This window comes from Erinaceus europaeus, chromosome 3 (genome assembly GCF_950295315.1).
Source record: "Erinaceus europaeus chromosome 3, mEriEur2.1, whole genome shotgun sequence".
NCBI lineage: Eukaryota > Metazoa > Chordata > Mammalia > Eulipotyphla > Erinaceidae > Erinaceus > Erinaceus europaeus.
Window position 1 is genome coordinate 154641020 of NC_080164.1, and position 17399 is coordinate 154658418.

Below are 17399 nucleotides of genomic sequence, written 5' to 3' on the forward strand. Positions count from 1 at the left end.
TAGATATTGTAATCGTTGAGAAGAAAATAAATGGTATGATTAAAATTTCATTATAATTATTGGCGCAGTTCCCTCTTGTGAAAATTATTTTATGTCTTGAGATAATTGTTTTTATAAAAGAATTTTAATTTCCTTTTGTAAGCCTTATTTGTTTCTTCCTTCCTTCCTTTCTCTCTCTTTTTTTTAGTAACAGCCACAATAAGAAGGTGCAAATGCACATGTTAGACTTGATGAGTTCTATCATCATGGAAGGTGATGGAGTTACTCAAGAATTATTGGATTCCATTCTTATTAACCTCATTCCTGCACATAAGGTCTGTATAATATGAACATACAAAAGACTTGAGGACAGCACATCACTTTCATAGCTTTTACTATTTTAGAAGTTATTGATTAGCATACTGTGGAAGATTTTTTTTATTCAGTTGAATGCTGTTTTCTGGAATACTAAATGTGAATTTTATCTAACCTAGAAATTAGGACAGTTGGAGTACTGTCTTGGTTAGGCTTTTATTTAGAAAAGAAAATGCATTGCTTTGTGCCGGGCTAGCTTCTCGAATGGGAGACAGACAACCAGGAATTCATGGCTAAGCTGGGAACACACGCAGTTCAATCTTTATTGATGAGTGGGAATGCAGTGCAATCAGTCTAATCTCTATTCATTAGAAAATACTTTATATCTCCTGAGGTGTCCTTTATATCTCCTGATGTGGAAGTGTCAGGTCGGAAAAGGATACGTAGGATAGGGCGTGGGGAGAAGGAAAAAGCGCAAGCGCTTGTAAGTATCAAGCTTGCATCTAATCAGTGGGGATTAAACCAATGCCCTGTAGGCAGGGCGGGTCTCAGGTAAAGCAGTGATTATGTAAATAGACCACAGCGTTAAGCAATGCAAGCAAACCTAACCTAACGTGATGATCAAAACAGAAGGGGTCTTAGAAGCAGAATTAGAAGCAGACCAACACTTTGTACATAAATGCTAAGCATAGGAATTTTGACTTTCAGAACCATAGTCTGTATTTTTTCTTAGGCACTTTATGAAGGGTTGAACAGAGGCAGGAACTGCATGGTTAATGTTTAGATGGAAATGATTATCAAGAGTTTTATACTTGCCTGTGTTTCCTTTTCCTTTTTGTGTTTCTGCTAGATCCTCTGAAGGAACTAAAAGATTTTTCTCCTCACAAAGAAATTTTACTTCCTCAGTGAGCTCTACTCACTTCTACCAATTACTGCTATGTTTATGCTCTTACTCTTAGAATAGTGGTTCAGTGACCCGTTCGTTATCAGATAGTAGATGAATAGTAGCTATATGCTTACTCTCAATAAAAATGTGTAAGTAGAAACTACTCTTTCAGGAAATAGAAAGGTTGTGTTAATTTTTTTTTTCTTTTTCCTCACCAATTGGAGTTTGGTCCCTGCTCAGTTCCACCATTCCCAGTAGCTTTTTCTTTTTCTTTCTTTTTTTTTCTTCTTTTTGATGGAGGGTGAGAGATGAGAAATTGAGATCTGCAGTTAATACGCCACTGCTCCTGAAGCTTCCACCGCTGCAGGTGGGGACCCTTGGCTTAATCTTGGGTTCATACACATGGTAATGTGTTCACTTATCTAGATGAGCCACCAAGATTCTCTGTTGTGTTAATTTAAGTTAATCTTATGCTAATGAAATAAAAGTGTGTAGAAAGAGTCAGGAAATAATGCATGTGGACCAAATTTGATCCACAACTGTTGTTTTCGACGGGGTATGTTGTTTTCGCCGGGCTGGCTTCACGGGCAGGTAACAGATGACCAGGGACTCATGGTTGAGCTGTAGGCAGTATCTCTTTATTCATGCAGGACGCAGCACAATCTAAGATGAGCTAAGTTAAACTCAAAGTACAGTACAGTAAAACTCACAATGTTGTCTTTATATATAAGTATATGGCAAGTGCCAAGTGAGGTGGAAACAGGATGTGACATAGAGAGGGTGGAGAGAAAAGTGACTGGTGAAAATCAGAGTGTGACAAAGAGGGGGCAGATTAGGCGAGAATCCTATCACTGAACCACAAATGCCCTGGAGGGAGGGTGGAACTTGTTAACAGTGGTTATGTAAATAGAATGAAGTGGTTATGTAAATAGAATAGTGTTAAGCAGGGGGGATTTAAACCAAATGAAACAGAAGGGGTCTCATGCATACCAACACACAACTTTTTTTTTTAACTTTTAAATTATCTTTATTTATTTGTTGGATAGAGATAGCCAGAAATCAAGAGGGAAGGGAAGGGGGGGTAAGACAGGATAGACAGACACCTGCAGCCCTGCTTCATCACTAGTGAAGCTTCCCCCCCCCCCCCCCCCGCAGGTGGGGACCAGAGGCTCGAACCAGATGTTTGTGCACTGTAATGTGCATGCCCAACCAGGTGAGCTACCACCTGGCCTCCAACCTTTTTTTATTATTATTTATTTTTTTATGTTTTATTTATCTTTTTTCTGTGTTTGTGTGTTCAGGGTTATTGCTGGGGCTCAGTTCCTGTACTATGAATCTCCTGCTCCTAAAGGCCATTTTTCCCATTTTGTTGCCCTTGTTATTATTGTTACTGTTGCCAGAAAGAATAGAGAGGAGGGGAAGAGAAAGTCAAGACACCTACAGACCTGCTTCATCCCCTGCAGTTGGGGAACCAGGGCTTGAATCGAGATCCTTAGGCCAGTTCTTGCACTTTGTGCCATGTGTGCTTAATCTAGCACTGTGCTACCACCTGGCCCCCCACAACCTATTTATATAAATGTTTCTCTTTGTTTAAGGAAAGAGACACTTGAATACTACTCTGGTCTAGATGTTTACAGAGATTGAAAACTCACTCATCCACCCACTGAGCCACCTCTCTGATGACAATCAAGCATTTTGTCTTGTTGTATTTTTAAAGATAGGCTGAGACAGTGAATTTAACCGGGCCAGTGAAGTTTTACTTGAATAGTCATGTTCATATATTATAATTGTGCCTTACCTTTTGGGAAAGATACAGTGTGATGAACAAATCAGTTTGGTTTGAAACTTCAAAGTATAGGAGCAAAAAAAAAAAGAATTGCACCAAAGTAAAATACTCTGGGGTGGGTGGGTGGGGAGAATACAGGTCCACGAAGGATGATAAATGACATAGTGGGGGTTGTATTGTTAAATGGGAAACTGGGGAATGTTATGCATGTACAAACTATTGTATTTACTGTTGAATGTAAAACATTAATTCCCCAATAAAGAGATGGTAATGGGTACTCTCCAAAAGAAAATTTATTTTAAGTTTTTTTTTTAATTTGAGCTTTTTAAAGTAGTGATTTAATACTGATTTATAAGATTGTAAAATAATAGGGCCATAATTCCGTACAGTTCCCACCACCATACTCTGTGTCCCATCCTCATTGGGCATTTCCTTATTGTTTATCCACTCAGACAAAATTATTTATAATATATTCTTCTAATATAGCAATTAATTTTATTTTTGTCAGTTTTACTTAAACTCATATCTATATTTTCCATTATATTTATATGGATTTTAAAACTTTTATCAATTACATATTTCCATGTTTTCACAGTCACTTTACTTATAGAGATGCTTGACTACAAATGTTTCTTTAAATTTAACAAAACCATTATTTACCTATTGCCTTGCATTTAGATTTTTTCCAGTGTTTTCTTTTGAAATTATCTCATTTAATTAATTAGGTAGGGAATGGGGGCTGGAAGCCAGGTGCTTCAACTTGTTAATATATGCACTTAAACAGGTGTATCACTGCCTGCTCCCCTGAATTATTTTCTACTTATAAAAATGCAGCTGAGCATAGGCTCATTTAAATGGTATGAGTAATTAGTATTTATATTACTAAATTAATATAAACATGATAAAATGTATCTTTCACACTGTGAAGACACATACAGTGAAAAGTCTTCTCCTTGGGGTGCTGAAGGTTGGAGTTCTAACTTGTGTAGTTGCTTTTCCACTGACATGGGCATTGGCAGGTTGATCTATGCCCCTATCCTATTTCTTTCCCTAGTGGGAAAGAGGTAAGGTTCCAGGAAGCATTAATGAGGTCATCTGCCTTGGGATGTCGGGATAGAATCATAGTAACATCTAGAACTTGGTGGCTGAGGCTGCAGTGCTTCTGCAGATGTCTCAGCTGTAGTTAGTGAGGATTGTTATGATCGGTAGTTGTATATTTGTTTTCGGGGAGAGTTTGTTCTGGCCTCTGTTTCTCCATAGCCACACATCCTATCCTGGAAGTCCCATTTTGACTAAATTAAAAAGAAAAAAAAATCTTTTCCTCAAGCCTTTAAATTCACTGCAGTGCATCAGGAATCTACAAGCAGGAACATATATTCAGTATTTCAAAAATATTTTTTTGAGAGTTTTACTTGGAATAAGTCCCAGATTAGTTTTCCTTATAGTGCACAGTCTGTGTAATACTGAATATGGTGGGTTAGTGAGGGGGGGTTGGTGTGTGTGTTTAGGATACCATGGGTGCAAATCAGTCAACAGACAAAAAACCTTATGTTCACGTATTTAGTAAAATTAATCACTTTGTTGGGTCTTAGACTAAGTAATAATGCATTTTAATTTTTTTTTTACAATTGTGTTACTTGTCTTAAATTTAAGACCATTTGATAAAACTTGCAGTGAAATTCAGTGTGGGTTTTTTTTTGTATCATACCATAAGTTTGGAAACAATAGTGTCCAAATGGTATTTCATAAATCTACTAATTCATTTGCATGTTTTTATTGTTTTTCAGAATTTAAATAAACAGTCTTTTGATCTTGCAAAAGTCTTGTTGAAAAGGACAGTCCAGACTATTGAGGCATGCATTGCCAATGTATGTATTTTTCCATATATCTATTCTATATTTGTATAATTCCTAACTCTTTGTACTAACTAGAATCTTTATATAGATTCATATACCCTTTAGACAGTTTCATTAATTTGAACACAGATAAGTCTGGGATACCCGCCCAGACAAAATTATTTATAATATATTCTTCTAATATAGCAATTAATTTTATTGTTGTCATTTTTGCTTAAACTCATACCTATATTTTCCATTATATTTATATGGATCTTAAAACTTTTATCACATATTTCTATGTTTTCACAGTCACTTTACTTATAGATATGCTTGACTACAAATGTTCCTTTAAATTGACAAAACCATTATTTACCTATTGCCTTGCATTTATATTTTTTCTAGTTTTCTTTTGAAATTATCTTTGTAACTATAGTATTTATGTTACTGAATTCTTCCCCAGGATTATTGCTGGGGGTTGATACTACTAATCGCTGGGGGTTGATACTACTACTACGAATCCACTGCTCCCTGGCAGCCATTCCCCTTCCCTCCTTCACCTCCCTCCTCCCTTCTCTCTCTCTCTCTTTCTCTGTCTCTCTCTCTCTCTCTCTGTGTCTCTCACTTTTATTAGATAAGACAGAGAAATTGAGAGAGGATGAGGGAGATAGAGAGGAAGAGAAAGATAGACATCTGCAGCCCTGCTTCATTGCTTGTGAAGTACTCCCAATGCAGGTAGGGAGCGGGAGCTCGAACCCAGGTGTTTCAACTTGTTAATATATGCACTTAAACAGGTGTATCACTGCCTGCTCCCCTGAATTATTTTCTGCTTATAAAAATGCAGCTAAGCATATGCTCATTTAAATGGTATGAGTGAGTGATTAGTATTTATATTACTAAAATAAAATAAACATGATAAAATGTATCTTTCACAGTGTGAAGACATATACAGTGAAAAGTCTTCTTGCATCAATTCTCTGAATAATACACTGTTGTCAGTTCTCAGAAATACCTATTACCAGTAGGTTTTCACATACAGAAGTATGTGTTCTATACTTGTTTGTGTATTTATGTTGTTAATTTTTTCCTCATTTCTTTCAAGATCTGCATTGTAAAGTATGTCTATTTTCTCTTAATGTACATTGCATTCCAAAATAAATAGGTGCTTTTATCAGTTACCGCTTAGACATTCTTTAATGTTTCTTCTCAGGTGTATATGGTGGTAGAGAGTTTTCATGTCTTTTAATTTGTTCTCTTAATAGTCTCTTTCTTGCTAGCATTCTTTTAAGCAGTAATTTTTGTATCACTAGCCTTTCCTCTTGGTACTCAGAGTCAAAATGTATTTGGCTTTGGATATTTAAAAAGCAAACTTTAAGTATACTCTGTTACAAAGTTCATGAAAAATCTAAACTTGAATAAAAATTTAAAAGTTGAAAATTTTAAAATTATTTTTTACATATGGAAATGTCTATAGTTATCTAATAAATCACATAATTTATTTTAAATTGTTGATATTATTTAGACATTTGTTTCTATTGATATTTTGGTGTCCTGTCACTTATTAGTAAATAAAAAGCCTGTGGCTTCATTCCCTTCAATGGTGTATATAGTGACCTGATTATATAGTTCATTTTTTATAAACAGATTTCTATTGAAACTGTAATGTATCCAAGTTTTAGTTGAAATAGATATTTTGTTTTTGCTTAAATATCTCCTATAGTTTTTCAACCAAGTCCTGGTGCTGGGAAGATCATCAGTAAGTGATTTGTCAGAACATGTATTTGACCTGATTCAGGAACTGTTCGCTATAGATCCTCATCTACTGCTATCTGTCATGCCGCAACTTGAATTCAAACTGAAGGTAGGCCTGGCTATAATTTTTAAGTCCTTAAAAATGTAAGTTCAACTATAATGATTTTCAGTAGTGTATCTGAATTATATTGCCATGACTTTTCATAAAGCGTCCTAAGTTACATAAAGAGTCCTAAGAACAAAAACTGTTTAAGGAAATGCTCCAAACTAGCAGTTTTGGTTTTTACTCTCAGCTGGGCTATTGCATAAAACTAAATACACTGCATATTGTGTAGACCCACAGACTGTTATTCTTGCTTGTTTAGGGTGTGTCCTGATCAGGTGCTATTTAGCACCATTGACTATAGTTATCAGGAAGTTAGCCACATTTTACATGGAAGATTTTTAGTGTGTGTGATAAAAAGAAACGGGCATTTATATTTATTCTTTTATAGTAAAAGTATTATAAAATAGCTATATTTGCCATATTTCAAATTGCTTAAATTTATTTTTATTACCACTTGTATAATCATTGGTGCTTGGGTCTACCATTCCTAGTGGATTTCTTGTTTTTTGTTTTTTTTTAATCTGATACATAATGATTATGTAAAGACACACTCTCATACCTGAGATGCCAAAATTCAATCCTTCACACTACTATAAGCCAGAGTTGAATAGTGCTCTGGTAAAAAACACAAAACACACAAACCTTAAATCAGGCATAGGGAGTCAGGCGATATTGCAGTGGGTTTTGCACACGTGGCTCAAAGCGCAAGGACCGACGTGAAGATCCCAGTTCAAGCCCCCAGCTCCCCACCTGCAGGGGAGTCGCTTCACAGGCTGTGAAGCAGGTCTGCAGGTGTCTATCTTTCTCTCCCCCTCTGTCTTCCCCTCCTCTCTCCATTTCTCTCTGTCCTATAACCAACAGTGACATCAATAACTACAACAATAAAACAAGGGCAACAAAAGGGAAATAAATATATTTTTAAAAAGAAACTCAGGCATAAAACTTCTTCTAGTGGGTTGGGTAAATAGCTTAATGGTTATATATATATAAAAAAAAAAAGCATGCTTGAGGTTGTAAGATCCCAGGTTCAACTCCCAGTAAATAGCTTAATGGTTATATATATATAAAAAAAAGCATGCTTGAGGTTGTAAGATCCCAGGTTCAACTCCCAGTGCCACCATGAGACAGACCCAAGCAGTGCTCTGATCTTTATCTCTTGCCATCCTACATGTCTGTCTGTCTGTCTGTCTATATTTTCTCTTTCATTGAAATAAATACAAATTTTTTCTTTTTTCTTTTCAAGATTTTATTTATTTATGAGAAAGATAGGAAGAGAGAGAAAGAACCAGTCATCACTCTGGCACATGTGCTGCCGGGGATCGAACTCAGGACCTCATGCTTGAGAGTCCAAAGCTTAACCACTGCGCCACCTCCCGGACCACTACAAATTTTTTATTTTAGAAAAAAGTTCTTAGTAGGGCAGGGTAATGCCATACCATGTGCAAGGACTTGGGTTCAAGCCCCCAGTCCCTTCCTGCAGGGGAAAAGTTTCTTGAATGGTAAAGTTCTTTCTCCTCCCCTCTCAATTTTTCTGTATCTTACCAAATTAATTAGATAAATAAATATTTTAAAATAAAAAGTCATATATAAGACAAGATTACTATTAAACTGTTAATGTATAAGGTCTGAGAAATAGTTTGCCATCTTGAGCACTTGCCTTGCTCTGTAAGCTTACCAGTTTCAAGTATTAAACTGTTAATGTATAAGGTCTGAGAAATAGTTTGCCATCTTGAGCACTTGCCTTGCTCTGTAAGCTTACCAGTTTCAAGTTCTAGCACCACATGGGAAGAGCTGTTAATATTATTGGGAAAATCTTCATTGCTGTGGTATCTGTATTGATCTGTTTATGTCAATAAAAACATCTGTTTGAATGGAAAAACCACATGTGCATGTGGTCTCAGCAACACACACAAAATGTTATAGAATTTTTTTTTTAATTTTTTATTTATAAAAAGGAAACATTGACAAAACCATAGGTTAAGAGGGGTACAACTAGGAGTCGGGCAGTAGTGCAGTGGTTAAGTGCACGTGGCGCAAAGCACAAAGACTGATGTAAGGATCCTGGTTCGAGCCCCCAGCTCCTCACCTGCAGGGGAGTCACTTCACAGACGGTGAAGCAGGTCTGCAAGTGTCTGTCTTTCTCTCCCCCTCTCTGTCTTCCCCTCCTCTCTCCATTTCTCTCTGTCCTATCCAACAATGATGACATCAATAACAACAATAATAACTACAACAACAATGAAAAACAAAGGCAACAAAAGAGAAAATAAATATTTTTTAAAGAGGGGTACAACTTCGCACAATTCCCACCACCAGATCTTCGTATCCCCCCCCCCCCCCATAGCTTTCCTATTCTTTATTTTTTCCCTCCAGGGTTATTGCTGGGCTTGGTGCCTGCACCATAAATCCACTGCTCCTGGGGGCCATTTTTCCCCCTTTTTGTTGGAGCCTCGTTGTGGTTATTATTATTGCCATTGTTGATGTTGTTCGTTGTTGGATAGGACAGAGAGAAATGGAGAGAGGAGGGGAAGACAGGGGGGAGAGAAAGACACCTGCAGACCTGCTTCACCGCCTGTAAAGCGACTCCCCTGCAGGTGGGGAGCGGGGGTTGGAACTGGAATCCTTATGCCAGTCCTTGCGCTTTGTGCCGTTTTGCGCCACGTGTGCTTAACCCACTGCGCCAAGCTTTCCTATTCTTTAACCCTCTGGGAATATGGACCCAAGATCATTGTGGGATGCAGAAGGTCTGGCTTCTGTAATTGCTTCCCCGCTGAACATGGACATTGACAGGTCAATCCATACTTCCTTCCTGTCTCTCTCTTTCTCTAGTGGGGAAGGGCTCTGGGGAAGCAGAGCTCCAAGCCACATTGGTGCGGTTGTCTGTCCAGGGAAGTCTGGTAGCATCCTGCTAGCATCTGGGAACCTGGTAGCTGAAAAGGGAGTTAACATACAAAGCCAAACAAATTGTTGAACAATCATGGACCTAAAGGCTGGAATAGTGCAGATGAAGTGTTGGGCGTTCCTCCATTTTGTAGATAGCTAGTAGGCATATATTAGTTACATTTTAAAGGGCCTGTAGCTATACTAGTGGTTTTTTTGTTTGTTTGTTTGTGTTGTTTTTTGCCTGTGCCTGAAATCTGATATGCAGGTGGGTTCAAGTTATTGTCTTGAACAGGCTAGGAACAGGACCAGAAGCTGGATCAGGGTAGAGAGTAGCTCCCTAATATGGGAAAGGGATATAAAAGTTGTTGAGTGTAAACCCCATTGATTTGATGTGATCTGGGGCCCATATTCATCTTAGGAGCCTATATGACCTCTGCATCCCTGTAGATCTGAGCTCACATTCTGTGGTCATGAGTAGGAACATTCCATGCTGCCCCAGTATCTTCCTCAGGTATAGCATAGAGTATGTTGTCCAGCCTCCCTTTGGAAGATGGAGAACATTCTCTACTGTTGTTCATCCAAGTTGAGAGCAAGGTCCTATGGGGGCCCACCAAGGGGTTTTGTTGTTTCTGATAGAAATGACCGGTAACAATGGAGAGAGGGATTTATTCGAGTTCTAGGCCCATCATGTCTGTTTGGGAATCTCAGGATTCCCCAACTAGGGCCCCAGCTGGTGGAATGGCCTGATAGTGACTAAAGAGTCATCGTTAAAGTATGCCAGTCTCTTGCCCTTATTCAGCTTTTGCAGTCCTTGCTTTGATAAGGTTAGCTTTGGAGTGAGTGAAAGAACTGTAATAGGAAGTAGGTGAGAAGGGTATCTAAGTCTAAGTAGTCGTACCCGTGTTTTTAAAGATAATTATTTTTACCAGAGCACTGCTCATCTCTGGTTTATGTTGATGGGAGGGATTGAAACTGTGACCTGGGAGCCTTAGGCATGAGAATCTGTTTTGTATAACCATTATGTTGTCCCCTCACCCCCTTTTTAAGATGATCTGTTATGCCTTATGATTTGTAAGTACATTTATGTATATACCTAAACAAATTCAAACAATGTATTTATCTTTTTTTTTTTTACTTTTTTATATTTATTTATTCCCTTTTGTTGCCCTTGTTTTATTGTTGTAGTTATTATTTGATGTTGTTGTTGTTGGATAGGACAGAGAGAAATGGAGAGAGATGGGGAAGATAGGGGTGAGAGAAAGACACCTGCAGACCTGCTTCATCGCCTGTGAAGCGACTCCCCTGCAGGTGGAGAGCCGGGGGCTCAAACCAGGATTCTTAAACCAATCCTTGCGCTTTGCACCACATGTCCTTAACCTGCTGCACTACTGCCCGACTCCCAATGTATTGTATCTTAATGAAAAATGTTATAGTGGGAAACAAAATAAAATTTTTACTTATTCCTCTTCACATTTAGGAGACAGGTTGGTTTTGCTTTGAAAAAAACCATGTTGGTTAGTCAGTTTAACTAAAAGCAGAATGAATCTACACTGTTCCTCTAGAGTTTGAGATAACCTTGTCAGAGAAAATTAACTGGGGATGGGAGCAGGTGGTGGCACATCTGGTTAAGCACACACGTTACACTGTGCAAGGACGCATGTTCAGGCCCTTGGTTCCCATCTGTAAAGGGGAAGCTTCACAAGTGGTGAAGCAGGGCTACAGGTGTCGCTGTCTCTTTCCCTCCTTAACTCCCCATCCCTCTCAATTTCTCTCTGTCTCAATCCAATATCCAATAATAAGAAAATAATTTTAATTACACAAAGAAAATTTGATGCTTTTTTCACTATTTTTAATCTGTTGAGCATGCCCATTTTACCTACAAAACCCCTACTCCGGAGTGTTACCACCTTCCCAAGGAAAAGATTTTATCCTTTCACTTTTTTCTTAATTTAATTTTCTCATAAGTATTTATTGGATTCCTAGAATTGCTTTCAACACATTGTACTTAGTACTTAAAGGTTAGCATTTTTGTCACTTTTGCATTTACTTACCTAGTTAATGTCTTTCACAATTTAAATTTTTATGTTAAGATCAAAGTACCACTAGATAAATCACTAATTGAAACTAGAGCAGAATTTTCAGATTGTACTCTGAATAAAACTAGAAATCCTAATAAAAACAACCTGGGGGTGTGTGGTTCAAACCCCTCGCCTCCACATGGTATCACAATACCAAAGGGAAGTTTTTCAAGTGGTGGAGTAGTGCTATTATAGTGTTTCTCCTCTCTTTGTGTCTGTGTTTCACCCTCACTCATTTGTTTGTTTGTGTGTGTGTGTGTGTGTGTGTACTTACAAACACAGAGGGGAAGAATCTGTCAGAAGCAGTGGAGGCTGCTGGAGTGAATATTCTTAGTTGCAAAATAAAAAAAAATCTTTTTTTTTTTGCAAAATACTTTCATGCCTGAGGTTCTATTCTAAAGTCCTACATTCAGTCCTCAATAATACCATAAACTAGAGCTGAGCTGTGCTTTGGTCCCTTTCTCTCTGTATCTGTCATTAAAATAATTTTAAAAGTATGTATCTGGGGGTCGGGCGGTGGGCAGTGGGTTAAGCGCATGTGACGCAAAGCGCAGGGACCAGCGTAAGGATCCCCGGCTCCCCACCTGCAGGGGAGTCGCTTCACAGGCTGTGAAGCAGGTCTGCAGGTGTCTATCTTTCTCTCCCCTTCTCTGTCTTCCCCTCCTCTCTCCATTTCTCTCTGTCCTGTCCAACAATGAATTGCGTCAACAAGGGCAATAATAATAGCCACAACGAAGCTACAACAGGGGCAACAAAGGGGGGGAAAATGGCCTCCAGGAGCGGTGGATTCATGGTGCAGGCACGGAGCACAGCAATAACCCTGGAGGAGGAAAAAAAAATTTTAAAAAAAAAGTTATGTGTCTGTCTATATGGAAAGAGACCAGAGCACCATTGTGATGCATGCAAAGCCTGGGACCTCATACTTATGAATCTACCTCTCTAGCCATTGCACCACCTCTCTGTGGGGTTGGGCGGGTGGGATGGGGAGGATTATATAAAGTACTTAGTAGAGAGGGAATTATTTGTAGCTATACCCTACAAATTATTTTTCCCCAGGGCTCTTCCAGAGTCCAGTAATTATCTTCATTTTTTACATTTGTAACTAGTGTGTAGATTACAACCAAGCAATGAAGTAGGCATAAATTAGCAGTTAGGAAAGTCTGAATTAAGTGCATAGAACCAGATGATCTAATTTGGAAATGTAGTTTCTCATCATTTTTGTTATATGTATGGTAAATAAGCTTCAGGCTTCATTTATTTTCCCTTTTCCCTCAGAGCAATGATGGAGAAGAGCGATTAGCTGTTGTTCGACTTTTAGCTAAATTATTTGGTTCTAAAGATTCTGATCTAGCAACACAGAATCGCCCTCTTTGGCAGTGTTTTCTTGGAAGGTAAGAAAATACACAGTTGTATAACTTATATTTTGAATATTACCTACTATGGTCTTCTTAATTAAACTATACCTATTAAAAGTAATGAGCCTATGTTTTTTTAGTATCACATACCCATCTAACACTTTAATTTCTTTGTACTTTATATAACATGTACTTTATAGACATGCAACACCTAAGAATGTTAAATCATTTATTTGTTAATACTTACCAGAGACTTGTTCAGCTTTGGCTTATTGTGGTGCCGGGGATTGGTCCTGGGACCTTGTGATAGTCTCAGGCATGCAAGTGTTTTGCATACCCATTATCCTATCTCCCCTTCCCAATTGTTAAAAATCTTAAAAGACGCCATAATGTCAAACCTTTTTCCAGTGTGGTATGGCTGGGCTCAGCCGTGGGTCACATACATGGGAAAACACATGCACTATTGAAGGTATGCTACCTTACCAGTCAAAAAATACCAGGAGTCTGGGTCACTTATAGAAATCAACCATAAGAGGCATCTTACATTTGTAATTTATTTAATACTCATAACAGTGAGTGATAAATAAAACAAATTATTCTATATTATATAGTCCTATATAAAAACAAATTATGGGAGTCGGGCTGTAGCACAGCGGGTTAAGCGCAGGTGGCGCAAAGCACAAGGACCGGCATAAGGATCCCGGTTCGAACCCCGGCTCCCCACCTGCAAGGGAGTCGCTTCACAGGCGGTGAAGCAAGTCTGCAGGTGTCTATCTTTCTCTCCTCCTCTCTGTCTTCCCCTCCTCTCTCCATTTCTCTCTGTCCTATCCAACAACGACAACAACAATAATAACTACAACAATAAAACAACAAGGGCAACAAAAGGGAATAAATAAATTAATTAAATTATTAAAAAATTATTACCAGTCATAAACATTTAATTATCAGTTTACTTATTTTGAGACCACTTCAAAAATATAAATATTTAAAATATTGTTTATAGTTAATGTGATTTTTAAATTGCTTAAATAATAAAATGTAATTCAAGTTGTGTGGCTTACATTATTTATTTATTTTTGTCAGAGCACTATCAGCTCTGGCTTATGGTGGTGCAGGGGATTGAACCTGGGACTTTTTGCATAACCATTAGGCTGTCTACCCTCACCCACTCAGTTTACCTTTATTACAGGCAGTTTGATTCTCCATGTAATGTTGCATATTTATTAAATTTTCCAATATAGTATACCTTTGAAAGTATTTACTATAAGTTGGGCTTAACTATGTAATTGTTTTGTTGTAAGACATATATAATATGTAGATATTTGCTAAAATTTTGAATTTTTCATATTTGTTACTACTTTACATTTTTTTTCTTCAACTTTTTGGGGTAGATTTTATGTGCTTTGGATATTTTGCCTAGTAATATTTTTCATATTTTGAATATTCAGTTTATAAAGTAGCTTGATTTAGGATGTGTTTATATATACATATATTTTTAGAGTGGTCAGAATTGTGCTATCAAAATCTTTGAATTATGTATCTTTTGACTTTGTATTCTTCTGAACATGTTGACTGTTAATACATTTCCTAATCAGTAATTATTACTTAAAACATTCACATAATGCTAGATAAGCCTTATTTGAAAATAATGTTTTACAACTAGTATTTAATAATCTTTTTTCTATGTAGATTTAATGACATTCACGTTCCTGTGAGATTAGAAAGTGTGAAATTTGCCAGTCACTGTTTAATGAATCACCCAGATTTAGCAAAGGATCTTACAGGTAAGCTGTCTACTCAGTTTATTTAAAGTATTAGAATAATGACAAAGATATACTTTAGATGTGGCCTTTGGCCTTAATTTTAATTCCTGAATAAGTTTAAATTCTGGTCCTGTTTCAGGTCTTTATACATTAAGTGCTAGTCATATTTATATAATAAAGGTACATCTACAATCTTCATATTGTAATCCTTTGGGATTTTTTTGATATTTGTAGTGTGAGAAAGACACTTGCGCTGAGCAAAAATCATTGTATTCAGAAGATAATTATAGTAACACCAAATCATAGGTAGGAAAATTATTATCTCCTGGACTAGAGTAGAATTTCTTGTTCTTGGGAAGATAGCATAATGGTTACACAAAGGGACTGTCATTCCCAAGGCTTGAAAGTCCCAAGTTCAGTCTCCTGTACCATTTTACGCCAGAGTTGAGCACTGCTCTGGTTTAAAAAAAAAAATTTTTTTTTTTCTCATTCTTTATTTCTGTATATAGAACATTTCGGGAACTGGTGAGCAGTGGAACACTTAGTAGAGCACACATTATAATGTGCAAGGATCTGGGTTCAATCTCCAGGTCCCCACCTATAGGACAAAAGCTTTAAGAACAGTGACGTAGTGCTATAGGTGTGTCTCTTTTATCTTTATTGATTAGATAAAGACAGCCAGAAATGAAGGGAGGGAAGGACAATAGCGAAAGCAGATACCTGCTTCACCACTTGTGAAGGTTTCGACCTGTAGGTGGGACCAAGGGCTTGAACCTGAAAAGTATTTGTTTAAAAAGACCACTTGGAACTTCTTTTTTGTTGGTAGCAAATAAATGACAGCTTTTGTCAAAATCTTTACTGAATAAAAATGGAAATACTGTGTGTTGTTAATTATCTAGAACTTTTAAGTGACCATTGAATGTTTTCATGTAGTCCAATTAACAGATACACCTCTATAATCTCGTTGCCAGTATTTAAAAAAAAATTTAAGCCATTTAATTTGCATTATAAATTTAAATTCTAAACTGTAGTATAGGTACTGCATTATGATTTGACTTTTTGGAAAGTTAAATACAAAATTAAGGTGAGACTAAACTAATAAATAGTTTGGTACAGTTTGTCATTAAATGTGCTTCTGCATCAAATTAAAATCACATTTTATGAATTTTTCAAAATGGACAGAAGTTGTAAGCATTAGTATTTTCTGTCATTCAGAACATTACAAACTATATCTATATCTTTTTTTAATTTCCTTTTGTTGCCTTGTTTTTGTTTTATTGTTGTAGGGTTTTTTTCACTTTGGTTTGTTGCCCTTGGTTTTTTTTAAATATTTTAAAAATATTTATTCCTTTTTGTTGCCCTTGTTTTACTGTTGTAGTTATTGTTGTTGTTGATGTCATCGATATTGGATAGGAGAGAGAAAAATGGAGGGGGGGAGAAAGACACCTGTAGACCTGCTTCACTGCTTGTGAAGCGACTCCCCTGCAGGTGGGAGCCAGAGGCTCGAACCGAGATCCTTCCGCTGGTCCTTGCACTTTGTGCCATGTGCGCTTAGCCCGCGTTACCGCCCAACTCCCCCTCCCCCCTTTTTAAGGCAACTTGCCTGGACTTCATTTTTGTTTTAAGAAAGTCTGTACTGTGTAGGGAAACAACATAATAGTTATGCAAGGAGACTCTCATGCCTGAGCCTCTAAGGTCCCAGGACTAATACCATGCACCACCACAAGCCCGAATTGAGCAGAGCTGAAATTTGAGCACCAGCCCCGAATAGGAGATGCTGTGGCAGTGGAGAACAGTTCATTGTTGTGGTGTCTCTCTCACTCTTTCCCCTTCTTCCTCCCTCTCCTCTCTCTTACTCTATGCCTCTATCTGAATAAAGAGTAGACCAGTAGCCCCAAGAGTGTGCAGGGCTGAGCTTCCTCAAGAAATGACACAGTGTAATCTTTACTGCACCTGGGGGGAGCGTTAGTGCTATGGCATCTTTCCCATCTCTCTGTCTCTATCCTAATTCTTACTAGAGCATTGCTCAGCTCTTGTTAGTGGTGGTTCAGGGGATTGAACCTGGGACCTTGGTAGCCTCAGGCATGAGTCTTTCTGCATAACCTTTCTGCTATCTGCCCTGCCCACTTTTTTAAAAAATTTATTTATGAAAGTGGAAAGGCACGAAAGAACCAGACGTATCACTTTTTAAAAAATATTTATTTATTTATTCCCTCTTGTTGCCCTTGCTTTATTGTTGTAGTTATTGTTGTTGTGACATATCACTCTTAACAGCACAGACCATGCCAAGACTTGAACTCACTATCTCATGCTTGACTCCAAAGCTTTATCTACTACACCACCTCTCAGGTTGCACATAGTTAATTTTAATTTGTTTTAACCCCCTTCTGTGAACAGAGTATTTGAAGGTTAGATCACACGATCCAGAAGAAGCTATTCGTCATGATGTCATTGTTACTATAATAACAGCTGCCAAAAGAGACCTTACTTTAGTCAATGACCAGCTACTTGGCTTTGTAAGGGAACGAACACTGGATAAACGGGTAAAATCTGGAGTTTTATTCTTTTTAATTTGCCAGGTTTAAGTGACTAAATATGCTGTTTAAATAGCTAATGATTTGTGTGTGATAGTTGTACTTATGAATGGATACGTTGGATTCTTAG

The 17399-nt window shown here is 37.5% G+C and overlaps 1 protein-coding gene across 7 annotated transcripts in view; it reads left to right on the forward strand.

Annotated features, from left to right (window-relative positions):
* The window catches only part of PDS5A (PDS5 cohesin associated factor A), a 140881-nt gene that overhangs the window by 43665 nt on the left and 79817 nt on the right, over positions 1–17399 (forward strand). For 6 of the 7 annotated variants that reach the window (XM_060188161.1, XM_060188163.1, XM_060188164.1 and 3 more), the window contains exons 6-11: positions 188–314; positions 4754–4834; positions 6522–6662; positions 12893–13008; positions 14662–14756; positions 17133–17278. In XM_060188161.1, coding sequence (XP_060044144.1) covers positions 188–314; positions 4754–4834; positions 6522–6662; positions 12893–13008; positions 14662–14756; positions 17133–17278 — 706 coding nt within the window. Of the gene's footprint in view, positions 1–187; positions 315–4753; positions 4835–5737; positions 5823–6521; positions 6663–12892; positions 13009–14661; positions 14757–17132; positions 17279–17399 lie in introns of those variants that run through there. The other variant, XM_060188166.1, reaches the window with a different exon arrangement.